At 45.2% G+C, this 27,503-nt stretch overlaps 1 protein-coding gene across 3 annotated transcripts in view; it reads left to right on the forward strand.

The window, feature by feature from the left end:
* Pik3r1 (phosphoinositide-3-kinase regulatory subunit 1) overlaps positions 1-24,364 on the forward strand; it is an 82,631-nt gene extending 58,267 nt beyond the window's left edge. The window contains exons 5-16 of one of the 3 annotated variants that reach the window (XM_075976173.1): positions 5,565-5,696; positions 6,482-6,683; positions 6,880-6,959; positions 17,663-17,762; positions 18,561-18,659; positions 18,891-19,071; positions 19,291-19,416; positions 20,432-20,574; positions 20,771-20,947; positions 21,040-21,108; positions 21,637-21,807; positions 23,028-24,364. In XM_075976173.1, the coding sequence (XP_075832288.1) occupies positions 5,565-5,696; positions 6,482-6,683; positions 6,880-6,959; positions 17,663-17,762; positions 18,561-18,659; positions 18,891-19,071; positions 19,291-19,416; positions 20,432-20,574; positions 20,771-20,947; positions 21,040-21,108; positions 21,637-21,807; positions 23,028-23,217 (1,670 nt within the window). In that variant the 3' untranslated portion in view covers positions 23,218-24,364. Of the gene's footprint in view, positions 1-5,564; positions 5,697-6,481; positions 6,684-6,879; positions 6,960-13,793; positions 14,008-15,098; positions 16,109-17,662; positions 17,763-18,560; positions 18,660-18,890; positions 19,072-19,290; positions 19,417-20,431; positions 20,575-20,770; positions 20,948-21,039; positions 21,109-21,636; positions 21,808-23,027 lie in introns of those variants that run through there. The other 2 variants (XM_075976175.1, XM_075976174.1) reach the window with 2 other exon arrangements.
* The last annotated feature ends 3,139 nt before the right edge of the window (positions 24,365-27,503 follow it).

The raw sequence follows: 27,503 nt of genomic DNA on the forward strand, positions 1-27,503 counted from the left end.
CCTGGGTTCTGCTGGAATTTCAGAAACAATTTCTTGGCATTTATCAGATGCTATCTCTGCCATGTTCCTCAGCCTTGCTTTTGGTAAGCTCTTACTCATATGGGTCACCTGAAAATATTCTAAGCCTGCGTCATTTGACAGTTGTCTCCTGGTGTCCTCTTACCCCTTCTCGGGCTCTTTCCCTCCCACCTGGCCTGCTGGCTTTCTTCCTTGCTCACCTGCTGACTTTCTAATGCCATATGTCCGTCGAGTAACATCATGGCATTGGGTGTTTATCTAGTAGTGTAATGGTGACCGTACTCTCTGCAGAGGGAAATTACGGGGTGAGAGTATTAGCCGCTTCCTGTGATGTAAATAGCCCCACTGTGGTTGACTTCATGCTAACATGATGTCATTGAATGTGGAGTTGGGAAAAACGGAGGACGTTTGATCTCCTGAGCCAGCAGCCAGCTCCAGCACACCGTTACTTAGGAGACACTAACTTACTCTGTCAAATAGTGGCTTTATGTGATTTCCTCTTTCCTTTTTCATACAGGGAAAAGTACTGCCCTCATCCCAGGAAGCTATCTTCTCGTGCCAACTTCTAGAATGTCTTAAATCCATTCATTTATAGTTTTCTTTCTTTCTTTCTTTCTTTCTTTCTTTCTTTCTTTCTTTCTTTCTTTCTTGTTTTTGTAGTTTTCTACCTCATATTATTTACCTGAATTTGGATATTTAAATAAAAGAGTTGCCTATGTTGTTCTGGGCAAGGCCCCTTCGGAAGGATGCTGGCATGGGAATGCCCACCTGACCCTCACGAAGTAACCATTTGAAGTGGGAAGTAGCTTGAGGCTTAGGCCATTTTAGGGAATTTCTACAAAAGACATTTCTTAGAGAAAAGTGTGCGACTAGATGCTTATCAGCAAGTGATTTCACTTGAAGCAAACCCAAGCAAATGTCTCAACTCCAGTTCCTGTGTCCCTTGAGCTCAGCCTAGCACACACAGGGCAGCGTACCTCTGGGCTTCTGTGTGTTCCGCCAATCTGCTTGTTAGACGCTGGCTGGTGGAAAAGTCCAGAGTGAGAGCCTTTTCTGTTTTCTGTATTTCTACCAACCTTACCAGGGCGTTAAGGAAATACTGAATTTTGTGCCTTGCCAATTGAAGTCGGGTTACATGTATTGGTTACAAGAACAAAATAAAAGGTAAAATTGGATGTTTGCTAAAAGTCACAGGAAATGTGAAGACACCAGAAACCAATGAAATTGTGAAAAGTTGTGGTTGAGGTTTTTAATGTGACCAGTGCAAAACGCTCCACATTAGCTTTGGAAAAAGTTTTATTTTTATTATTTTTGTCACACCACTCAGGAGATGGCACAAACCACCAAGATTCACTCACGTCAATGATATATTTTGATGGGCAGCATCCTTCCTCATTGCCACCAAAACTCACATGTAGAAAACTTGACACATGTTCATAGCCACAAAAGAGCAAACACTATCCAACCTTGGGAGTGCATCTGCCAAAAGTGTCCCCAGGTTGTAGACTTTTCAATACCTGGACCTATTATAATGTCCCAGAGGAAACCTCCGTTTCCCCTGACAAAAAAAAAATTGCTAGCTTTTGAACAACTTTGTAAATTTGCAATTCCAGACAGAGGTGAGGCAAGCAGCCCACTTATCTTAATGCCCCTTTTGCAGCCGCTCATGGTAGCCTAATTCTGAAGTGTTAGTGACGCTAAGTCTCCAGTAAAGAAAGCACAAGTTAAGCAAATTCACTTAACATGATTTGGTGGGAGAGCGAGCGAGCGGCAAAGCCCTGGTTTATATCCAGATTATTTTGATTGTCCCTGCCTTTCTCGCCCCTCCCTTATTTTACCCTAAAACAAATTGCCCTCCCCACTTCTTTTAATCTTCCTTGAATTTTAATGGTCAACTTCCTCCTGGTGCATTTTCGTGTTTCTCTTACCGTGCACCAGGGCTGTCTGAACCTGGCCCTCTGGATGTGATGCACCGATGAGGAGTGTCAGGTTCACTGCTGGTTAGTCAGCCACATCCCCAGCCTCTACCCACTAGGTGCCAGTAGCATCCACCCCCGAGTCACGACAGTCTAGAATGTCTCCAGATAGTGCCAGTTTGCAGTCTGTTCTACCCCCACGCCCTAGGAACCACTACACCAGATAGAGATCATTTGGTGGCTAGCTGGCTGGGGACTGGGGGTGGGGCCTCCCAGGGAGCTGACGTGGTATCGAAGGAACTGGTTACCCATTGGTAGTGCGGTGAAAAGTGAAATGACGGAACACCCTCTCTCTTCACCAAGACAGCTGTGGGTGTCTAGGAGCTGCCAGGGTGGCGTTCATACAGAAGACGTAGCTTGTATTGCACAAGTCAGGAACCCCGGGGCACATGGGAAGTCCCATCTCACACACACACACACACACACACACACAAATAATAATAAATAAAACCAAATATACTCCGTCATCAACTCTTGTGGCCTTTGACACGTGGTGAGTTTATCCCGAGACCTGCATATGTAATTTCATTCAAACACTGTAAAGACTAGGTAGACCACACACTCTGCGTTCTTCAGGTCTCTGGAGTGAGCGGCAGCCTAACAGCTCCAGACCAAAATACTTGCCGTGCTTCTTGTGTTGGCTGCTAGGGAGGCAGGAGGAGAGGGACACTCTGTCCTCGAGGCCCCCTAAATGACATGTGAGATACATAATTGCCAGACTGCTTGCCAAGTCTTCTGGTGAAAGGACTTCTCATCGGCCCTGCAAGAGCACCAAGAGAGGGCCATGTGTCTCGAGCACCTAGAAGTCTACATATATCGACAAATGGTGGAGCATATATTTTTTCGGGTGCAACTGACTTTCAAGGCAAAGAGATAGAAAGTGAGGCCCACAAGGGCCGCAGCTAGCGGGGCCAGAAGCTTCAAATATTCTTTGGAGGTTTGCAGTGATGCCCATGTAATCTTAATCAATACTATATCATGTCACTAATAATGACCTAGTTTCAGGCTAGACCCTTTACACAAAGGCCCAGTATGGCCCTTGCATCTTTGTGAGACTGGGGTGTGTCTGGTTAGAATGGGCCCTGTCTGATTAGCCCTTTAGAATATTTCAGCAACACATGTTTTATCTCCGTCTCCTTCTACTTCTGCAGGGTTTTCTTGGCCTGGACCATGTGTATTGTACACAAGCCTGATTTTCTGAGAGTATGAGCCACTTACATCTGGCTATTTAAGGGGACGAGTTCCGCTTAATGTCATGATGTGTCCAGAAAAACTTTTCTACCTCAGTTTCAGCCCAGACTCAGCCCGCAGTCTCTCCGTGCGTGGGTCATTTCTCATAAAGGGTCGGGTAACCGCGTGTGGTGCTTGTGAAGAGTTTGACAACAATAGAAGGTTTCCGAATCAAAGTTTAAGTGAAAACCAAACGTGTAATAGTCGGAGATGTTTTTGGCGGCATTTACCTGCGTGCCGTCCTTCACTTCCACCGCATCTTTAGCTTGGGACCTGAAATCCCCGCACCTTGTATTGTGCATGCTGTCTGTGCCATCAGGCCACGGACAACACTGGTGTAGGGTATGAGTTGTCATGGTTCTCCATACACACAAAGTTCTCCATAGAAACACTGTGATTGAATTATGGGAGACTTTGATATGAATTTTCTTATTATCCTTCCTCAGCATGTGTATCTTTTACCCACATGCATACCTCACATTTAAATATATTCTCATACATACATTAGTATATTTTGGGGTTGGATTGCGTAAAATTGTTTGTGAAAACGGTTGTTTGAGTTTCTGATTTGAGTTTTTATTTTAAAAAATAAAGTTTGGTTTGGGGTTAGAACAAAATTTCCAGGAAGTTTTGGAACGGCCCTTGACACAATTCTGCCATTTTGGATCACATATTTATGCAAAACAGCATTCCCCTGTTCATAACTTTTAAATAAAAATGTTGACTAGCTCTGAAAAGCCCTGAAAGTGCTCTGTATCTTACAGTATCAAATACTAAGCTAAGATTTAATTCTGTATAAGCATAAACAAGGAAATCTCTCATTAGTATGCAAGTTAGCCTTCACCTTTAATCAATGGTAAAATTATATGTGTACCTAAGAATCCCTTTAAAACAGACTGCTTTATAATTTCAATAATTATTTGCTCTGCATGCCTTTACAGACCTCTATAGTTCAGGTCATATAAAAATTACTTGGCTACAAAGAGATCATGAATAGGCAAAGGTTTTGTTTTTTGTTTTGAATTGAAAGGGGGACAGTTGAAGGGGCCCTGCTTTGCACAGCCATCTTTCAGGGATAGCCCAAATAATGTCCTCTCTTCACGTAGAACCTTCTTAGCATGACTCTGGTATTTTCTCATCTCCGAGACACCACCCAGTTCGGCCACACACTGAGTTACATAACTATACTATCTTGCTCCTTATAGCTCCTTCACAGCAGAGCCCTCAGTGCCAGAACTGAAGACAGTTAAAAAAAATGTAGTGTCAGCCCACCTTGTGAGCACACTGCTCCCCAGATAACTCTCCTCTTGGTCCCTCCTTGCCAAATGCCCCTCTTTTATGGATGCCCTCAGTCACTCTTGTTCTTGGTGCCCCTGCTTTCTAGTGGACCTCAGTTCCTTCCCCACCTCAAGAGCTGTGCCGAAAAGTGCTTTGGATTACTGCTACCCCTGTCCTGGATGACTTGACCTCCTTTCTAGCAGATGGATTTCTCAGAGAAACTCGCTCCTCTTCTCTGAGCTAGTTGGATGCTCTCAGGTTAGATAATAGCAGCATCAGGAGAAGCTTTCTGGAACAATTGGGATTATTCTATAGGTAATCTTAAAACTGATTGCTCAAATGCTGAAGTATCTTGATATTTAGCTGAGCATCCTGTTAAGGCTGAATTTTATGTAGCATTTATCAGTTCAGATTTGAGGAAACCTGGGAATTTTCATTTTTCATCTTCCTAATGTGGTTTGAGGGAACATTGGCTGTGTGTGTGGGTGTATGGAGATCCAAGACGATGAAGGTTTGCTTTCTTTGAGACTTCTTTCTTGACTCCCCAACAACTGCCCCTCAGTGTCTGTTCACATAGCCTTTCCTTTGTTCACGGATTTCGGGTGTCTCTGGGACTTTTGTCTTTTCTTACACTGATGCTGGTTAGATTGGTTTCAGGGTCTACTCTAAACCCTTGTTTAACCTGATCACCTGTGATAGGATTCATCTCCAAATAGCGATGGAGCGTTGGGACTTTGAGTTCCAACACAGCCACTAGGGAGGACACTAACTTATCGGTAATAATATTATTTTTTGTTGCGCTAAGGAAAGTGGTACCAGCATGATAGCTAAAGTCTGAGCATGCTGGGTGCTTATTATGTGGGACAAAAGCTACGTGAAGAAAAGCTGTTCTCTCCAAAATTCAGGAGCCTGCCCTATGAGAAACAGTCTTTCCTGAGCCCTAATTTCTGTTTCCCTCACGTTGCTTTGTTCCCTGTGTCTTTTTTAAAGCCCCACATTTTGAAAATTGGCCCAACAGAAGTATGAACGCCTGAAATATTTCTTCAATGACTTCTCTCCTAGATGCCGCCTCAGTGGACCTGGAGATGATTGATGTCCAGGTGTTAGCAGATGCTTTCAAACGCTATCTCTTGGATTTACCGAATCCTGTCATTCCAGTAGCTGTTTACAATGAAATGCTGTCGTTAGCCCAAGGTGAGTTTTCTCTCTCCAGACCTCTCCCGCACAGGTGACCGAGATGTAGATAGGTCTGTCGTTCTGTGAAGTGCTGTGTATAAGGAGAAGGCACTGAGAAAATTCTAAGCTGCCCTCCCAGTGCCTCACCACCACCCCAGACTCCCTCCTTTTCCACACAGCGTCTGAGTATTTGACAGAAGAGACTGAGACTTGTGCTGGCTTAGAAGTCTGCCCATGTGTTAAACTGGCTAATTTCGCTTCTCATCATGATCTGTTGGGAAGGTCATGACTATCGAAGCCTTATTCTCAGATTCAGAGACCTAGGACTAGAATGCACGGCTAGGAATCTTATTGTCCACGGCCCTGCACACCCAGAATGAAACGTATTGAGGGTGGAGCACTCAGCATCAGGAGCCAGAGCTCTGTGCAGTGCTTTGGGGACAGGAAATTGTGGTTCGTGACCTTCAAAGTTTAACCTGTGCTCCTTATCTGATGCTCTGAGGAGGCAGCCAATCAGGCTTGGAGCTGCTTGATGGAGGCCAGGCTTCTGAGAGCACACCCTGAACATTTTGTGGTTTTTTTACAAGAAGAGTTTCTTGTATTTCATTTGACTGGAGATCTTTACTTTCTCACAATGCATTTCTTAATAAGAAGGGCAAAGGTCCTAGGTGCCTCTCCTGAAGGTTTCTGTCTGGGCCTCCCTTGGTAGCTACAGCAGAGATTTGAAATGGTTCAAGCATTGGCTCATCGGCACCTCTACATAGCCTTACTCTGTTTCCTGTATTTCTCTCTGTAACTTGTAGAAGTACAAAGCCCTGAAGACTACATCCAGCTGTTGAAGAAGCTCATTAGGTCGCCTAATATACCTCATCAATATTGGCTTACGCTTCAGTATCTGCTTAAGCATTTCTTCAAGCTCTCTCAAGCCTCCAGCAAAAATCTTTTGAACACAAGAGTCCTCTCTGAGATTTTCAGCCCTGTGCTTTTTAGATTCCCAGCATCCAGGTAAGTGAAAGATAAGAAGGTTTGGGGGTATGGTGGGGATGGGGTGGCCCTAATGACTATTTAAGGGTGTCTGAAGATCCTGGCCACAGATGCACATCTCATGGGGACTTGGTCCACACACATCAGTAGGATGATTTTGGAGACGGTATTGTTTTTAGGAAGGACGATTCTCACGAACCACCTTTCTTATTTGCAGCTCTGATAATACTGAACACCTCATAAAAGTGATAGAGATTTTAATCTCAACTGAATGGAATGAACGACAGCCAGCACCAGGTAAGACTTTGCAATATTTGATGGTCACTTGGCTTTTTGGGCCTTTTCTTTGTATTATACAAGTTTTAAAAACAAATAATAAATACAAGAAACAGAGTAAGGCTATGTGTAGGTACCATCAAGCAAATGCTTGAACCCTTGTGTTCTCTCTTCCTTAGCTACAAAAGGAGGCCCATACAGATAGAAACAGTGGTTTCTATCTCCTCTGAATGAATGCAGGTTTCTGGTACAACTGTAATGTTTAATAATATGCTAATTTATAGTTCACAGAAGAATAACAGTGGTGGGCTATGCGGTACATATCAGTTCTTGCAAAATTTAAGCTATCTTGGTTTTAGTCTTACTTTTTTTTCTCTTAAATTTACTAACTCGATACAAGGTCTCATCACGTAGTTCAGGTTGGCCTTGACCTCAAGCCTCCTGCCTGCCTCCACCTTTCTGTCTTATATGAGCATAGGGCGAGCTCTCTGGACCCCGACACCTTTTATGCTTCAGGCATATTTATGGAGTTCATTTTAGCTGTTGACTTTTTTTCTTCTTTTTGGGTTTTTCTGATACTTATAAAGTGGGTGGGGGGGGAGATTGATAATTACTATATAATTTAAAGTATTTTGGAGTGTGTGTTTTGGAAGGGACTATGCCGAGAAATGTCTGTCAGAGCAAACACTTTCAACAACACAGGCAGCAGGAAAGCAGTGTTGACTGCAGTTGTGGCGAGCCAGGTGGTCTTCTAGCTGTTCACTGAACAGGGCGGAGGGTGTCAACACACCTAGAAAAGCAGCGCGTTGCTTAGAGAGTCCAAACAGCCTGTGATCTAGTAGCACACAGGGCTGCTCCTTTCGATTCCTAGTCAGCCCTTAGTAGGTGAAGTATAGTTGCAGGGCCAGGAGGAGGTTGTGTTTGCCTTCTTCATGTATGCCTAGACTTTTAAACCCAAGCACCCTGCTTCTGCTCTCTGTGATGGGTAATTCATGCAGATTAGCACGGCTGGGTGAGTAGCCACTGAGACAGAGCGACAGGCTGGGCTTTTTTGTCATGGCCAGCTACGCTTTTTTGCATCTGGATGCAGCAGACTGAGAGAGGCAAGGGCTTGGGCTCAAACTCCATCCTGAAATGACTGGACATAGATGAGTGCTCAAGATGCAAGATTTTGAAAGGGCTTCTGTGGGACTGACCCAAAATACTGTACCTAGCGTGATCATAGAGGAGGCAAGCGTGGTATCTTCCAAAGGTTCCACACAGCAGCAAACAGCGTTTTGTGGGGATACTTGGAGCTGTAGACAGAGTGCACTGGATAATGGATTCAGGAGCCCTGGGTTATGTTCAGGAACTGCCTTTGGCCGCAGTGGGTGAGGACGAGAGTGGGGCCTGGATGTGGCTGTGAGCCACTGGACTGCCTACGCGGAGACTAACCACACAGGCTAGAAAGGAAGAGGGGCACCAAGAATAGGCAGGCCCCAGCCAAAGCGCTCAGCGGCAACTGTTCACTTCCTCCTGACTGACACTGAGATGCACCCTGGAGAAGAAGCACAGCTGTGCTTTGCCTGCCCTGTAGGGCTTGGGGTGGGGGGTGAGGGGAGCTGAGGAGTTGGTCATCATGGCCTTCTCCGTACCACTCACTCCCTGACCTCATCAGGCAGGTGACAGGGACGCTGAAATCCAGATGGGACTTTTATAAATGAATTGATTACTAAGGTCTTATTTGTCTGTTTGGCGGGGAGGGGTATTTCACCGCTGGGAGTTTAATATAAATGGATTAAATGTCTTTTATCAGACTGACTTCTAAAAGTAAGCATGTATCATCGCCCGCCGTTCTCATGACGTGGCCTAATATACAGAAGAGCATGGCAGTCCCCCATGTAGAAACTGGCGTACTAATTTCAAAGCAGGATTAGTTCCGTCAGCTCCGCTGCTGAGGATGACAAAGATTGAACATCCTGGATTGTCCCAGTATTTGTGCAGACTTTAAAAAAAATAAATAGAAAGAAGGAAGGAAAGAAAACAGATTAAACCCAAGTAATTCTTAAGCCCTATTTGAGCCATTTTTTACTTCATGCGGTAATTTTCAGCCACTCTGAGCATTGTCTAGGTCCCTTGGGATTAAATGGATGCCTCAGAGGTTCTCATTTCATGCTCCACCCACAAGAGGGTAGGGGAAGGTAGGTGCCTTCATCCTGAACACCTTTGGGCTCCAGGCTAGCTCCAGCAGTGATTGGCAGGGTATCCTAGAAAAAGAAATGACCTCTACAACCCGGTGGGAATCCAGTGCCTTTTCCACCAGTCCAGCATGCAAGAGCCCCCAAGGGCTTTGGAAACTCATCTCCAGTGCATGCTCATAAATCAGGCATTTATCTAAGCTGCCACTCTGAACAGAAGGGAGTCTTTGAAGGACCTGTAAGTGAGGAGTACAAGGAGGTGTTTGTTGTGTGGCAGATAGACGTGTCTCTGGCTTCTTTGGGTTCTACCAGGTAGTAGTTAGAAAGATAAGGTCTGTTAAAAACAGCCTCTAAATTCAAGCTGGGAGTGCATTTCTAAGACAGAGATTTGGAGGTGCAGTTGATGACTTTTTGCGGGTAACTGAATAGATAAGTTCATGGAAGAATACAACCTGAAAAGGGCCTTGAAAACCAGGTCTAATTCTAAGTGGAACAAAGGAAAATAGCATTTTGATTTGCAGATGGACAGCAAGCCAGCTAATCAGAGTGTTTGAGGCACATCTTTAGGTTGTGTGCACTCATAGGACATTTGTACACTGCGGTCGGTCCCTTAAGAATGTGTTTCTGCAAACTGGCCCATCAGGCGCTGACGTAAGGCCACGTTTTAGGTGACAGGGTTATAAGGTACCACTGGGACCCTGAAGATACAGAGATGAGAGGCTTGCTCTGCTACCTGACCAGTGTATGCCGCAGGGAGATCTGTCCAGGAGCTACCTTTGGGTCCAGCTTGTCCTGTCTGCAACCTTTGTATACCTAAGTTGTTGAAACCATCTCGAACCATGGGGCTGTGTTCAGTGTACAGTCAAAAAGCCTTCCGAAGTTTCTAGAATGTGATGAGCTAAACCTGAGGGAAGAGCCTATGGACAACAGGGAACAAAGGGCCTCAGGGCCAGGTGGGTAGCTTCAGGAACAAGGCTTCATCAGATGCGCCGTGGAAAGAAGAATGGGTCGCTCTCTCCCAGGGTTGTTAGGATTAGATGAGCTGACATAAATAAGCTGTGTGGCTTGGTGGGTGGAGTGGCCTGGATGTCAGTACTGCTCCCCCTGTTACCTTGCCAATGCGCCTTTGCACGGTGCACAACACGTACAACTGTGCACAGCGTCCCCTGTGCCATCCACTTCATCTGTGTCCCAGTAGGCCCCAGTGTGCCTTCTGTGCAGGTTAAAACGGCCCATTCACCGTGTTTGTGTTCCTGATTCCCTGTTCCCTATTCTTCAACTGTCCCGTGTGCTTTTTTCAAAACTGTTAGTTTAATCGGTTTGGCTACGTTTATAAAAGGCAAAGACAAAAAAGCTATCTCTCATTTTGATCCCTTCCAGTTACAGATCTGAGCCCAGACTAATAATTCTCCAAATATACTCATAACACTGATAAACTTGGACTTTCAAAGAAATTGTAGAAACCCGCTCATTTTGTGCACCCAGCGGCCCTTTGAGGTAAAGATTCCTTGCTCTTCTGGAAGGAGGCACAGGTGTGGCCAGGGGATGCAGAGCGCGTGTTTCCAGAGTTTTGTTAGCTTGCCATTCCTCTGTGCAAGAAGTCCTCAATGTGTTTAAAGCTGAGTGGCAGGCTTTCTGGAATTTCTTTTACACTGCCCAGACATGGAGAACTAAACTGATCTCGCCAGGGCAGCCACAGTAGGAACAGGTCCAGTGAACACAGGGTACCCCTGAATACCGCCCATATTTTGGATTTCACGGACGTATTCAGAGATGCTAATGTAGCATAATTGGAGTCTAACATTGCACCCTCAAGCCTGGAGGAGGCAACAAGTGGCTCTTTCTCCCCCTGTCCTCCTACACCTGTCAGAGTTAATTTTTAACCACTGGCGCATTGCAAAACATCTCTCCTGAAGAGCGTAATTCATGCATCGTGTTTGAAATGCTCTGGGCTGGGTGTTTGGCTGAGGCGCAAGCAAATGCTAAGACGGGGAAACGGTTTACTTTTCTCTCAATTCCCCCCCCTCCCATTGGGTTTCAAATGGGGTCTGACCTGAGTTGTTTCAAAGGTAAGGAATGAAACTTTAAGATGCAAAGCCTGAGAGGGGGTAAAGGTGAATGGAGGGAGAGCCCAGCTCCATCCCATTAAAACCAGCCAGTTTTACTCAAAGTCTGCACCAGCGTTGTGAGCTCTGGGCACGTGCTGGAGGATGGTTTTACTTTTGTTTTCAGGGCACAGCCTTCTCTGTCTCTCAAGGGACAGGATGGGTGGGGGGAGGTGGCCCTAATCACTGGGGAAAGAGTTCCCTTCTCCCTTAGACAGTGGGCGTGCCTTTGCAGAAAGCCCTTAGCCTGCCTCTGACTTTTTGCATATGTAAACCTGGGTTTGTTTATTAACTGGAGGATGTTCTTCGTTGTTAGTGTGTGTTCTTTGAGACCCCAGGACATGGAGTTATAGATTTACCTCCTACTGGATGGCCCTACTTTCTAAGTTGTGTTCTGTTAAAATTATGAAGGAACTCATTCCTTTTTACCGTCAATGATTGCGATTCGTTGAGTTTTTTTCCTGCTGCCTCCTTTTCCATGGCTTTTACTCTTTAATAGTGGCGCTCGGAGTTCTTTGAGAAGAAGCAAGCTTTCCAGGTCTCAGACCATGGGTCCCTTCATGCGTGGAGAGGACTTGTTCAGGGCAGAAACCATGTCCCAGAAGTTTCAAACGCATGTTAATGATCAGAAAGTTTCCTGACTCGGTGCATTCTGCTGCAAAGCAGAATCATGGCCCATCTTTGCCTCTGGAGGGAGCTGTACAGAACCCCCAAGGAAAGGGATGCACACTAGCTTGAAACATCCAGAAGGTGACGTGAGCCTCCAGTTAGACTTACAAGGTTTCCTGTGTCCTGGGTCTCAGCAGTCCCAGGTAAATGGGACACTGAGAAAGCACAGGTTTTCTTAAAGAGGCTTAACAGGCAAATGGAAATTATTTCCTAGGTGTCGTGACATCTGCACCTTTGGTTTATTTGTGACTTGTATAGCCAGCAGCATATTTGTAATCATATCTATTAGTTTGTGGGGCGTTTTGGTTCTAGAGAAGATGAATTGGGAAGTTTGGTTTTCTCTGAAGCAGGAGTGATTTGCTCGGTTCCGCCAGCAGAGGGCTCCCTCCCTAAACTTATAAAGATCACGAATCTTATCAGTGGGGACAGATTCTTCTCACACTTGCAGCCCCATGGTAGAGAGTCCCTAGTAGCTGATTGTGCACATTGTGAGGAAATTGTTTGCAACAAGGTGTTCCTGGCTATTTGAAGGCTTTTTGGGGAGTGTACTACTTTACCATAGATACTTTCGTTTTGAGACTCTCAGAGTTACATTTTAATCTCTCTAGGAGGTAGGTCCAGACAGGTATGCTTAAAAAACCACAGTGTCTGTTTCTTCAAGAGGGCCACTTTTTTAAAGCAAGGCAATGCATGCATATAAAAAAGCAAATTTACTTTTCTTAAGCTAAAAGGAGAAAACCAGGAAACCAGAGTTTTGTTATAAGTATGATTGTTTTTTTCATGTGGCCTAAAAGAAAGTAAATTCAATTTCTTATCAGTTTTTACTTTCCTCGATCACGGGAAGCTAAGACCAGAGAATGGAGTTTAGTCCAAAAATCTGGAGTTCTTTTTGTCTGGGGTTTTTTCCTCCCCTATAGTATGAAGGAATCGCCTGGGGTAATATCTAAATTACTGTTGTTTTGGGTTTGGAGGCTTTATGCATTTTATCTCTGGTTCAGAAGATTAAAGTGGAGAGGCCTCTGTGTCGATGCAATGGAAAATCCCAGGGAAAGACTTGAATTCTTTTCTGGCCAGCCCACAACCCTAAACCTAGTTAGTTGCCACTTTCTCAAATAAAGGACTAGAATCCACAGGAAGGAAGGTGTGTCCTTCTTGGTCCTATCCTTTGCCACGCCCAGCTGGCAGTTAACCCAGTGCAGACACACCTCTTAGAGAGTCCTAGGACCTTGAAGGTGAGCTGAAGTTGACCTCTTGAAAATCTGGGCTTGCAAGGAGGATGCCGTCCTGGGGCTGCCAGCCCGTGTGCCTGTGCGATGCTCTCTGTGAAGGGCTTTCCTGATAGATACACCTGCTGCGGGGCCAACTGTGCCAATGTGTGGGAGGAGGTGGACACAAGAGTGAGGCACCCTGTTCTGGGCGGTTCCGAGAGGTTCAGGCCTTCACAAACGCGGCTTTGATTCTATTTTTTGCTGAACTAGCTGGGCCATTTCCTGTGCCGCTTCACTGCGGGCCACTTGAGCCCCCGGAGCGGGGGCTGCCTGCACATACAGGCACCATGGCCACCAGGGAGGACTATTTTCAGAGCTCCCTTACAATGCCCTTCTCATTTCCAGGGCGAAAATGAGCAAGTTAGTCTTGCCTCGGTCACTTGTCAGCCTGATGACAACTTTGACTTTGACTTGGGTGCCCCTCCCCCTCCCCAAATCCCTAGCTCAGCAAATATTTGAACCTGCCCAAGTTAATCATGAAGCCGCGATCTTTATCTGAGCGAGACGGGCGAGCGTCCGCCAGAGCTCCTTTCTCCCCCTGCGCAGTTGCGCGACCCAGGGGGGCTCTGCTTGCGGAGCCGGGGACGTGCTGCCGGGGCGGGGCTCCGGGCGGAGGGACCGGCTACAGCCTAGCCTGGGGGAGCCGGCGGCCGGGCCGGGCGGAGAGTCGCGCGCCCCCGCCTTGCGCGCTCTCCTCCTGCTAAGCTTGCGACTGCCTGCCGGTGCCGAGCGGGCGGGGGAGCCTCGGGGGCTGGGCCCACTTGGTGGAAGAACAGCTTCTTTGGATTTTTTTTTCTCGGTGGGATACTGGCAGTTCAAAGCGAAACCGCTGAAATGCATAACCTACAAAGTAAGTCGCTTTTCATTTACGCACTTCTCACCGGGCTCTTTATCTGCAAGCTGTCCTCTCTAGTTTGACTGGAGCGGGTGTATGTGAGTGTCTGTGTGTGCACTGGGAGTGTGTGTGCCTGGGGAGAGCAGATGGGCGATTAGGGGGAGACGCTCCCTTCTGTCCTCCAGGGGGGGACACTGTAGGGGGGAAAGAGATGGCATTTAGGTTTGGAGTTTAGAAAGTGGGGGTCAGGAAGTTGGGACCAAGCCAGAGCTTGCAGAGAACATGGAAAATCACCTGTCTCTCTGACCTGCCCCTTGGGTCCCCTTGCCACATGGCAGCAGCAGTCTGCAGCTAGGCTTCCTGTAGGAGTACTGCACACTGGCCCTTTCGGGGTGATTCATGGGTTGGTTATACTGCCAAGGGAACTTGTCCCTTTACTTTTGGGGAAGACTCAACATTTTTATTCAACTATTATTTTTTTTCCATCTTTTCTAAGGACATACTTCACCATGACTTTTACCATTTTTATTTGAATTTTAGGATAGATTTAAATTTTAGTTTAGATTTACTTCAACTTGTAGGCAGATAGAGAAGTGTGAATTGGAAGGAACAGGGTTGCGTCTGCTGCTGTCTCCAATGAGGCAGAAATGCCCTAGGGAGGGGGACTCAAGTGGACAGCAGCCAGAAGAGAGAATGCCTTGCTCTACTTTTCATACTGTGTGATCCCAAACGTGGTGGAAATCTAAAGGGGCTTCTGTGTCCCTCAGTCTTCCCACGGGTGCATAGCACACACACACACACACACACACACACCCGCCCACAGAGCCCACTCACGTTTTTTAAAATGAAGCCTCATTCACATTGGAGCAGTACCCTTCACAATAATGTAAATGTCAAGAGATTCGGGTCCTCGGTGGCCGTGTATGTTAAAGCTCCGGTTGCGAAGACAGAATCACATGCAGAGGGATTGAAAGAGCCAAACTAAATCCTTAGATTTGTAGAGAAATTGATTTGTTTATATTGAACACTGCTAAGAAGGAGTATTGTCCCCCAAGTAAGGTACTGAGCTAAAGAGAGAAGAGAGAGGGGAGGGGGAGAGAGAGATTACATCACCTTTTTTTTTTTAAGCAGCTAGCAGTGAGTCGGGTTCCTGAGCGAGCCACTTGGCAGAGAGCACCTGAACTCTGCCTTCTGATATATGGCCTCTTATTTTGGCAGAAGCACCTCATTGTCCAGTCTTGTTAGGTAGGAAACATTGAAACTCACCAGTGTGGACCATTAATGCTATCATTTCTGCAAATAATAGGTGTCTTTATTCCTGTGCTGAGTTTGCATGATTTATTCTGTAAAGCCTCATTGTGACCTTGGGATATTCTGGTAGAGGCATTTTGTCTGAGTATTCTCTTTTAGCTTCCCCCTTTTAATGTGGTACATTTATGGCTATGCTTAAGAACTGTGGGAGACTGTCTTAAATATTCAGAGCGCTTGATCCTTTCTGCCTCTCACATAGAGGAGCGATATCTAAGGGCAGTAGTTTGATGCCTCTGTAAGATTTTTACACCGCGGACTAGCCAGGCTATCTCTAAGCCCAGATGCACAGAGGGACTGAGCTAGAAGCTGCCGATGTATCAGCCGTTGTCAATCTGCCAACAGCGGAATGTACCATGCTGCAGGGAGTAATAAAAGGGAATTAGAGAACTCACTGCTGGAAGAGAGCAGGCAAATTAAACACCTTTCGAAACGATGAGCGTGCAGACATTGCAGCTGTGTGACATGGAGGCAGGCAGGCGCTCGGAGAGAGGCTGGGGCCATGTGAAGCTGGCATCCAGGAGACCCGATGAAGCAGGAGTGGTCTGGTGACATTTTTCTGACTTGATTGGCTGGGGCGTGTGATGTAATAGGTTACAGTGCAGCCCCGTATAGGTTTTAAAATGAATTCCAAGGCACCATTACAAAGAAAGCCGGACTCTTTTCTTATAACTGAGCACAGCCGAGGAAACTCTCGCACAAATGTACACCACGGTTTGGACTATGGAAGACCTGGACTTAGAGTGTGCCAAGACAGATATAAACTGTGGCACGGACTTGATGTTTTATATAGAAATGGATCCACCAGGTAATACTGCACTATTAATGGAGAAGCTAGTTAATTTTCTGTTTTTTTTTTTTTTGGAAAGCGGCTGTTAACAGATCCTCTTGAGGTTGCTATTTTTACTAATTTGTTTCATGGTTTAAAATTAGGCTGATTATAACTTTAAAATTAAACAGACTGTTTGACTATAGCAGCAAGCTCGGGCTGTATGTGATACAAGCTGGTTCTTGCTGAACGGCTGGCTGGGAACTGGATTCCACTTTTTCCGCTGCTGGCGTCCTTTGTTAATTATGTTCCTTGGCAGGTTGGGCTATATTGTTGTATATTGTTCCTTTAATTAAGGGGACATGTCCTTTGCGTTGTTTGCTCTGCTGGCTGTGGACTCTGGCAGTGTGGTACTTTGCTGTGATGATGCCGGGTGCTTGAGAAAGCTCGTGAAAGGTAGCCGTGACTTAAACTCAGGTCTGCTGAGTCTCAGTTGTTGGAGACTTGCTTGCTCTCCTGCTGAGAGACTACAATGGAAAGAGAAGTGGGCTTTCCTTGCCTTTGGGAAAGAGTCTTGCTAGACATCCGAAATCTTCTGGGGGTCATAAATTGAAACAGTCACAGTGCTTTCAAAGTTAGTGGTGTCAGATTTAGGTAAAAATCCTAGCTCCTTTGGTTGGCACCTCTGGGGTCAGCCCTCCCTTCAATGGGGAAACTCAGAAATGCCTAGGGCGTGTTGTCACCTTGTGGATGGATGTGCACACTGATTTGACATTGAAGAAGAGGATCGGGGTTCTAACCTAACGTGTAGAGCACAGTGTCCCCCAGCAGCATAGTAACTGAAGACTAAGGAGATGTAGTTCAAAGAGGAGTTTCCTGAAGTGGCTTTGGCAAGAGCCATGCCTGACAAACTAACGTAGAAATAACATAGAGAAACCCAGTTCTTAAAACACACTGCTGTAAAATGAGGGCTTAAAAAAATGTGATTGCCGCGCTCCTGCAGGACAGAGCAACCAAATTTGTCTTTCATAATTAAGGAGGAGAAGAAAGAGAAGCCAGCTCCTGTTATTTCTGCTGCTCAGATGTTCCTAGTTACTTTCTTTAGATAGAGCTGCCTGGGCACACAACTTTAATACAGCTAAAACCCAGAGGTAGAAATGTCGACTCTTGGTTAGCATTGACATTTTCCCCCATAGCCAGTCCTATTTATTTCTTAACCTCTAGGTCTGTCTGTCTGTGTCGTTCTCCCCCCACCCTCCTGCACTACTTTTTTTCCTTTACAGTTTTTGTTTTTAAACCATATTCTGAGATTTCTTTTGAAAACAAATACCTGCTGTGGTCCGTGGAACTGTGAATCCCTGGTGTGCTCTCCTCCACCCCTCTACCACTGTGAATGTCTTAGGAAATTCAACTGCCTTTTAACTGAAAATACAATTTTTGTGCATTTTTAATTAAAATAAAATGAAACCACTTCCTCCTTACTCTTCGCTGCTGTAATGAAATGTTGTTCGTCTGAAAAGATGCAATCCTAATTTGAAATGTGCACTTGGAGTCAGGATGGCAAACAACTTTCTTTTCCCCCTTTGCCTGCAGCACTGCCCCCGAAGCCACCCAAGCCCACGACTGTAGCCAACAACGGCATGAACAACATGTCCCTACAGGATGCTGAGTGGTACTGGGGAGACATCTCAAGGTAAGGCCGTGGGGCTCTGCCTTTCCACCAGATGCAGGGAGGCTTCCAGTAAGGGAACAGAAAGCACCAGCTTGCTGAGTTCCATTTTTAGGATGTCATCCAACATAAGCATGAAGCATAGTTGGTTCTCTTCCAAAGACGAACAGAAAAGTCACCGAGCACCAGAGCAGTGTGGGTGCTGGAGGACACTGGAAATTAAATACCCAGGAAGCTTCCCTGTGGACAGAGATGTCAGGGAAGCTCCCAGGGTGACAGAGCACTGCCCGCTTTCTCTCTAGTGAGCAGGACTTTAGGAATTCAGGTTATTGCTTCCCTCATAAACCCTTTTAGCTTTTCGAGTGCTTATTGAGTGGGCTGGAGGAGCCTCTTTGTGGACTATGACTTTCTGGGGCGATTTATCAGAAACTGTTTTTTTTTAAAGGGGGAAAAAATCCTTGTATTATAGAGATGCCAATAGTGTAAATGGGTGTATGCATACGTAAGTGTAGGTGTCATGCACTTATTTTTAGTGGGATGAATTTATGACATTTCTGTATAAGCAAAGAGAAATTGTTCATTAGTTTTATGTGCAATAGCGACATGTGACCCCACAAGGACAGGAGGATGTAAGATGTGGGACCTCTGGATTTTCTGCTCAGTGACTGTGAAGGCTAAGGGTATGGCCCAGTGGTACAGCAATCCTGAGTACAGGAGGGGAAATGGTGTGCCTGTCTGTCTGTCTGTCTGTCTGTCTGTCTATAAGTGTGTGGTCTTTCAAAGTTGAAAAGTAAGCATGGTCCTTCATTGTGCTCATTCCAGGGAAGAAGTGAACGAAAAGCTCCGAGATACAGCGGATGGGACCTTTCTGGTACGAGACGCGTCTACTAAGATGCACGGCGATTATACTCTTACACTAAGGTGAGCCAGGGAGGTAGCCGTAATGGGGATGTATGGGGTGTCGTGAAAACATTTCTTCATTAGAGTTCTGTCTCCTTAAACCTGCACATAACATAATGGGTTTCATTATAGAATTTTGAAAGATGCTTGTTCTTCCCTCTCCCCGACTCCTGTCTCCCTCTTCTAAGAGCCCCCCCAACCCGACTACATCAGAAAACTTTAATAATCATTAGTTTTCTATTATATTTACAGGAAAGGAGGAAATAACAAATTAATCAAAATCTTTCACCGAGATGGCAAATATGGCTTCTCTGATCCATTAACCTTCAACTCCGTGGTTGAACTAATAACCCACTACCGGAATGAGTCTCTCGCTCAGTATAACCCCAAGCTGGATGTGAAGTTACTCTACCCGGTGTCCAAATACCAGCAGGTAATTTAATCAGCACTCCTCCCACCACAGGAGCACAGGGCCAAGCCACTCTCCAGCGTGGAAAATGATTTGAAATTGGCTTTTGACAAACTTTACACCATGACTGGGATTTCACAATGGCTGAATCAGATAGCATGTTTGCTGTTTCAGTAAGGACTGTTACTGGAATAAATACCTTATCAACTGAGGTTTTTTCCCCCCCTTGTATATCCTTTCCAGGATCAAGTTGTCAAAGAAGATAATATTGAAGCTGTAGGGAAAAAATTACATGAATATAATACTCAATTTCAAGAAAAAAGTCGGGAATATGATAGATTATACGAGGAATACACCCGTACATCCCAGGTGAGTTTAAGATAGTTTGGACTAGTACATGTTATAGTCAGATTCAAAAGAAGAATTGTGTCTAACCTATTTCTGTAGAGCCCATGCGTATAAGAATCCCACATTAGGCTTGCTTCTTCTAACTAGCAGGGCCATTGGGAGCTTTCAGCCCATGCAACATGAGTCCTGACTCGAGACTTCTGTTTAGGCCGGACTTTAATAAGAACTGCTAATGGCGGTTTGTCCAAACTCTGGGATAGAAATTTCATATCCATCCCCTCTGCTGTGAGGAGAAGTGACTGTGTCCACTGTGTTAATTGCCAGAGGAGAAAATAGCATGGATGATATAAATAAGATTAATTGAAAAGACTGACGAGGTTGTACTTTACATATTTAGGAATGCACACGCAATAGTTAGTGAAAAAGAGGCCATGAATTTGAAAGAGAGGAAGGAAGGGTATACGGAGGGTATAGAGAGGGGAAAGGAGAAAATCATTATACTGTAATCTCAAAAATAAAAAAAATAAGTAAAAGAAGTAATTTTAAAAAGTGAAGGTAGACAGAATTCTCCACAAGAAACGTTTGTTTTTATATCCTTTAACTAGAGTTTGTGAATTCCCGTTCAGCCCGGCCAACAGAGCGCACGCCGGCTTTCCCTATCTCCTGGTCCTGTATTGAGGTGTACAGTACAGATTTCTCCCCACCCCCCACCCCCTTGCTACTGTTGTCTAAGCAACACAGCACAGCTGTTTACATAGCATTGATGTTGTATCAGGCTTAAGCAATTTAGAGATGATTTGGAGTTGATGAGAAAAATCGCACGGCCCCCGCGTGGCCATCACATCATTTCAATAAGGAACTTAAGCATCCTGGCTGTTAGGGGCCAAGAGGGCTCCTGTAACTAAGTTGATGGTGCCCACGGAAGCCTGTACCAACCAGCAGCACGTCTGCATCGCATCACTAGCTAGCTTGTCTCTTGCCGTGAGAAGTCGTGTTCTGAAAGGGATGACATTGTCTTATGAAACTTGTGTTGCAGGAAATTCAAATGAAAAGAACAGCTATTGAAGCATTTAATGAAACCATAAAAATATTTGAAGAGCAATGCCAAACCCAGGAGCGATACAGCAAAGAATACATAGAAAAGTTTAAACGTGAAGGCAATGAGAAAGAAATTCAAAGGTAGATGAACCACGAGCATCCCCTGTACCCTTGTGACAGAAGGAACAAAAATTGTTTAAGACTGGTCAGACTGATGCTCCCCGTTCCTGGCACTTGAGCAATTTTAAGATGGAATACCCAAAGCTTCCTAAATTTTGGGGGGAACCTTGCGTGGTATGCCCAGATACTTAGCAATATGTTTTTCTCCTTCCTGCAGGATTATGCATAATTATGATAAGCTAAAGTCTCGCATCAGTGAGATCATTGACAGTAGGAGGCGGCTGGAGGAAGACTTGAAGAAGCAGGCAGCGGAGTATCGTGAGATTGACAAGCGCATGAACAGCATTAAGCCAGACCTCATTCAGCTGAGAAAGACAAGAGACCAATACTTGATGTAAGTGTTTGAAACAGAGCCCGAAGAACTGACAGTGGCTAAAATCAAAGACGAGTCCTCAATGGCTTTTCTTTTTTGCAAACCTCTTTCAGGTGGCTAACGCAGAAAGGTGTTCGGCAGAAGAAGCTGAACGAGTGGCTGGGCAACGAAAACAACGAAGAGTGAGTAGCTACCGAGGATGGGGGCAGCCAGGCTTAGCACATCTGGCAAGCGAAAATGTGTAAACTTGGTAGCTTTAGCCAGTGATTTACAAAGGGAAAGCTGAGCCCAGGGAGACGGGGCTGTTTTTTGTTTCATTTTGTTGTTTTCCCCACAATTGTGTAAATTGACTCTGTGTCCATAATGATGTCCCTGAGCTTCAGAAAAAAATCCTCAAATATTTTTGGAACAATGAGAGAAAAACAATTATGTTTAGTTTCGTTTGAAGGTGAAGTATATGTTTGGTTTGAATTATTTGAGCACTGACAGTCTTCTCAGTACTGTCTGCCCAGGTACAGTACTGTCTGCCCAGGTACCTAAGGGCGACTGCCAACTTGAAGATGGAGATAGTAATAACTTCTGCTAGCGATTCACCCTGGGGAAGGGGTGGTGAGGAGGCAGAGTCCTCCAATACAGCTCGGAAGGAGACCCTGGGGCAGGCCAGGATTCCCACTGCCTTCTCTCACTCATCTTTGCTTCTGCCTGGACAGCCAATACTCACTGGTAGAAGACGACGAGGACCTGCCCCACCACGATGAGAAGACTTGGAATGTCGGAAGCAGCAACCGCAACAAAGCTGAGAATCTATTACGAGGGAAGAGAGATGGCACTTTTCTTGTCCGGGAGAGCAGTAAGCAGGGCTGCTACGCCTGCTCTGTGGTGTAAGTAGCTCCAGAAAACTTACTCGTTATGTTTCCTTCATCTATTCATTTGAAAGATCAGGATCTGAAAGCATGTTAACCTTGGAGGATCATACTATGGTTGGTCTAGCCAGACAAATGAATCCATTAAGAACCTAACAGAGAGACACCTGTCACCATATAGTAGGACAGCTGGGACTTGGGTTCCAATATTGGGACAAGTTAATTCCTCGTTGTCTTGAGGTCTTTTTTTCCTCTCATCTTAATTATAAACAGAAGTGGCCATGCCTTCCCACTGTCCCCACCCCTCTAAAAGCTAGTAGAGTTAGAATTCAAGGTTATGTTTTGTGAGAACATCACCGAAAATAGATAAAGAAATCCTTCAGGGACTGACTAAAGCAAGGAGAGGTAGGACCCCACTGCGGTCACGCAGAGATACATGCGGAAGGAGGCATAGTTCTGTCTTGTCGCCTAGTTCGTTTTATTTCATAATAGTTTAGGGAGTACTTTGAAAAGTAAAATTTGAAGGTTGAGCTTGACGTCTGTAATCCTAGCACTCAGAGTGACTGAGATCAGCAGAGGCTGTGTATGGAGACCCTGAGTCAATCAAAAGAGCCACAAGCATCACTGGGACAAAGAAATAAATGTCCTCTTGTGTGGAAAGACACTACAAGTGCCTTATATTCTATGGCCAATCACTGCTTCATGTACGAGTTCTTCCTGTAAGACAGAGAGAGGGAGAACTGGGATTAGGACAAGAGAATGAGAGATGGGGAGCGATGATGACGTTTCCAGGAGAGCCTGGATGAGACCTGCTGATCATAGCTGGAGGAGAGCTAGAACGTGGTCTCACAGAGACAGTGCTCTCCGTACCTAGGAGGTAGGAAACTGCCACTTGTCACACGCTTGCCAGATGCAACCACGCATCTATCAAGCACGCATCTCATATCTCACAGGCACCCTAAGACATGTGATGTCCCTCTCTCCTTTAAACCATTTAACCCCTGACCAGTCCAGTGAAGCAGGCCCAGAGGATCAGCCCTTGTGTGTGTGGCTTGACCAGTAAAAGTGGCGCTAAGAGTTCACTGTGGCTTTGAGGCTTTGGCTCCCCAGGAGGGACACAGACCCACTCACTGTGCCCTTCCCTGGTGATGATGACATTGTTAAAAAATATCCTGCAGCATTCCAGATTGTCTGAGACCAGCTCAAAAGACTCTTCTGGTTCCCTCTCCCCTCTGCAGGGTAGACGGCGAAGTCAAACATTGCGTCATCAACAAGACTGCCACCGGCTACGGCTTTGCTGAGCCCTACAACCTGTACAGCTCGCTGAAGGAGCTGGTGCTACATTACCAACACACGTCCCTCGTGCAGCACAATGACTCCCTCAACGTCACACTAGCATACCCGGTATATGCACAACAGAGGCGATGAAGCGCGCTGCCCTCAGATCCAGTTCCTCACCTTCAAGCCACCCAAGGCCTCTGGGAAGCCAAGGGCTTCTCTCTCCAGCCCGACCTGTGAACTGAGCTGCAGAAACGAAGCCAGCTGTCTGCACGTGGGACTCGAGCTTTCTTGGACAAAAAGAAGTCGGGGGAAGACCCAGCAGCCTAGGTCTTCCTGTTGGATGATTAGACATTTCTAACCTTGTTCTTTTTCTTTCTTTTTTTAATTTAAAGCCACAAACCAACACACAGAGAAAAAGAAATGCAAAAATCTCTCCGTGCAGGGACAAAGAGGCCTTTAACCATGGTGCTTGTCAATGCTTTCTGAAGCTTTACCAGCTACAAGTTGGAACTTTGGAGACCAGAAGGTAGACAGGGCTGAAGAGCCTGCGCCTGAGACCGCTTGGTCCAGCCTGGTTTAGCCTGGGTGTCGCTGGGCGTGGTGAACCCAGACACGTTGCACTGTGGGTTATTTCCTTTGTAATGGACGAACGATATGGAGCAGAGAGGCACATCTGCTCCCACGGGACACTTTGAGAGAACACCGACATGGTATGTTCGGAGGAAAAACAGAAACACCGGAAAATGTCTTGCTTAAAACTTGTGAAAGCAACAACAAAAAGATGAGTGTGGACAAGGGGACTTGAAAATGACATTCAGTATATAAAATATGTATATAATATTGGGTGACTAACTATCAAATAGATGGATTTGTATCAATACCAAATAGCTTCTGTTTTGTTTCGCCGAAGGCTAAGCGTGCAGCGCTATGCAAATCTTCATTTTCGTTACGTTGTTACCAGTTTCAAATACACCTTCAGAATAAGCTTCCTTCATCCCGATTTTTTTGTTGCTTGAAAATACTGTTTCTCGTTTTTGTTAGTATTTGTTTTGTTATTCTTACTTTTTTTTTTAAAAAAAGAAATGTACAGGATGCCAGAAAGGTAAATGGCTTAAGAATTAAAACTATGAAATATTTTACAGTTTCTCTTGTACAGAGTACTTGGCTGTTAGCCCAAGGTTAAAAAGTTCATAACAGATTTTTTTTTTGACTAAATGTTGGGCAGGGCCTGATAAGCTTCAAAGCTGCTTTATTCAATAAAAAAGAAAAAGAAAATGATATATGATATGACAAAGTATTGCTGAGTCCAACAGTGTTGTTTTAAGACTCTTGAACTACGGTACCTGGCAATGTTTATTTCCTAGTGAATTGTGAACTTCTTGAATCTGGAGGGGAAGGTAGCCACGGGTTGTCACCGGGGTGGGGGTGGGGGTAAGGTGGTGTGCACTTTCTCGGGATTCCAGAGAAGGGGAGAACTATTGAAGAAGGGAGGCTGCTTGTCTCGTCTTTCCCCGTCTGAATGTGGTAGGCATTACCCATCAACAGCGACTCCAGACCTACTATAACTCCATGCAGTGCAGCTGGCCAGCATCTCCCTTCTCATGAAGGAAGTGCTGAGTTTGTTTGGGGGTTCCTGGAACGTGCTCTCTTTGTTGTTGTTGTTGAACACACTGGTTTTCAAGGTTGAATCCCTGCATTTAGAAAATGTGTTCTCTTTTTTAATATTGGACTAGTCACGGCGGCCGGCCACCCTTCCTTTCAGCAAAAGCATGGTCTGATAAACAATCCTTTTAGTTGGATGCTTGTTATTTTCCTGGCTCTCCGTTCACTTTAGAACGGACAGCGAGCAGAACCCGAGTAGATGGTCGCTGTGCTTTGTGGAAATTGGTAAAAGAGATACAAATGGCAGTTCTTCTCACTCACATCTTTGTGCATGCTGTACTTCACGGTGAGGAAGGGGAGCAGGTGGTGGCATCCTTAGGATAAGAGTCGAGTTTCCCTACCCTGATGTACGTGTGTGAAAGCTGGCGTGTTTGTCGGGAATTGTCATGTGCTGTGAAGAGGGGAGGCTAACCAAAGTCACGGTCACAGCCCTGGTAGACTCAAAGGCCATCTCTTCAGTTTCACGTTCCCTTTCTATATCAGATGCACCCACGACTTTCTCTCCCCTTTCGAGACTGGGGTGAAGGGTTTCTGTGTCTTTGAATGTTGCTGTTTTCACCTTTTGGAATTTGCAACCTAGTGGCCGGGTGAATGGTCTGTAGAACTATTGTTTTTATTTCCTCTGAAGCCACTGCTCACCCTCTCAAGCAGAAGTTGGTCAGCCAGACTGTGAGCCTGCAAACTTGACTCTTCTAAGCTGACTGCGCCCTTATTGCCAGACAATTGATGATTTCCCTGGGTTTACTCTGGGCTTTGCAACCTCCAGTGGCAGCATTCTGCCATGCCACATATGACTGAACAGTCAATTGTAAGCTAGGTTTGCAGGTGGACTTTGCTTTCTTTCTTTTCTTTTTTCTTTTCTTTTCTTTTCCTTTTCTTTCTTTCAATAGCACATCACGTATGCTATCAAATGCAAATAACTTTTGTTTTAATTTTAAAATGGATCTGAAATTGGCCATTTCATTACAAGTTCTGTTACCGTTTTTTTTTTTCTTCAACACTCTTTGCAAGATGACTTTCAAAACCATCTCATCTCATGAACTTGGGTACAATAGATTTTCCATCGTCAGAAGGCAGAAGTCATTTGTCCTCTACAAGAGGGAGCTCTGCCACACCTGTCCTGCTGAAGGCCTTTTTGATGACAGGTTAGTCATGACGCCCACCAACTCTGTCCTTAGAGACGTTTGGTCATTACGTCTCCATGCTTCCATCAGGGCAGGCATCCAGAAGCGTTCATTGAGTGGCCCGTGAGTGTAGAAGGATACAGCACTCCTGATCTGTAAGTGTGCCTACATAGTTTTTCTCACATCCTAAAGACAGCCAGACACTAAGCTGCAGACAGGCTGAGCTAGACTATAGAAGTGGGAGGGCTGGGACCTCATGTTCCACACCAGAGCGGTCACAACCACATGAAAAGGCAGCAAGCATATGTTTGCAACATTTGGCAACTTCACGGCCCTGGATATATGTATATATGTATATGTGCATGGACTGTGTTTCCAGTACACTTTTCAGCCACGCAGATCCACAGTCAAGTTCAAGTGCATACCCAGCAGATGTCTAGTGCAGTTCTTGTATATGTGTATGGTCTTCTTTCCCTTTAGTGTTGCTTTGTGTTTTCTTATAAAGGTGAAACTTGTTGGCAGATGAAATGAGAAGTTCATCACTTGACTTTTCTTTCTTTCTGTTTTGAGAAGCTATGCCCTTTGAGGGAGCGGGTCTGGATGACTTGCTTTTCTGACTCATCCTCGTTTTCTCAGTGTTGTTAAGTCAGTGTGTGTGTGTCTGTGCGCTGTCCTTGTGAGGAACCAATCGCTTTGTCATAGATCTGGTCTTGAACTAGTAACTTGTTTGGGAAGTCCTGCTGATGTTCCTTATTGGGAGACAGTTCCTGCTGGTTTTCCCAACTGTGCTTTTCGCGATGCATGATATCTAAGTCAGTTGGAAAGTGGGCTTTGCTGTGTCTGTTCGAATTTAGGGTCATTTTAAGAAAGGGGCAGTTAAAAGCACAATGCCTCACGTGGGACAAAGTTCCAAAATGCCAAATTCTCCTATTTTTTACGAAAATCTATAGTTATATAAAATAACTAGTACTGGGGGTAGGGAGGAAGTGGCTCCACTGGTCAGACGCTCCAGCTTCACACTGAACTTGTCACCATGAGATGGCATTGGCTCCCCAGGATGCTGCTATTTCAGAAAAAAAAAAAGCAAAACAAAACAAAAAAATACCCCTCATTTATATGTGTGTATTTTTTAAAGCTACACTCTGTTCAATGTTTTTACAGATCTGTTTATATGACATTGATAAAATAAAGTTGGTCTTTTGACGAGAGGGAGGATGTGATTTTGACGAGAGGGAGTTGTAATTTTTGCCTTTACAAGGCAAGGGGGGTGGGGAGGGAGTGTGCCTCCTTGACATTTTGTTCAAGCTATAGATTCAGTGAAGCTATGTATTGTTTTAAGTTGCTTAATGCATTGTATTAGGTCCTCAAACAGAATAAAGGTTGTTTTGAAACTTAAAGTTTCCATCTGGAATTCTAGTTTTCACCAGAGACATTTCTAAACCTCCACCAACCCATTTGTTCCTCTCGCCTAACTCAGCTTTATAAACAAAAGGTACGGATTGGTCGCTTGGGAGTGCTCAATATTATTTACGTAGCATCTTAATGCTTTTATGGTAAAATTACATATGTCTAGCTGGTTGCATTTCAAGGCTTGTTCTTAAAAAAAGTCTCCTTTTCCTCCATCCTTCCTGTCCTCCACCTAATCTT

The sequence above is a fragment of the Microtus pennsylvanicus genome, chromosome 6 (assembly GCF_037038515.1).
Source record: "Microtus pennsylvanicus isolate mMicPen1 chromosome 6, mMicPen1.hap1, whole genome shotgun sequence".
Classification (NCBI taxonomy): Eukaryota; Metazoa; Chordata; class Mammalia; order Rodentia; family Cricetidae; genus Microtus; species Microtus pennsylvanicus.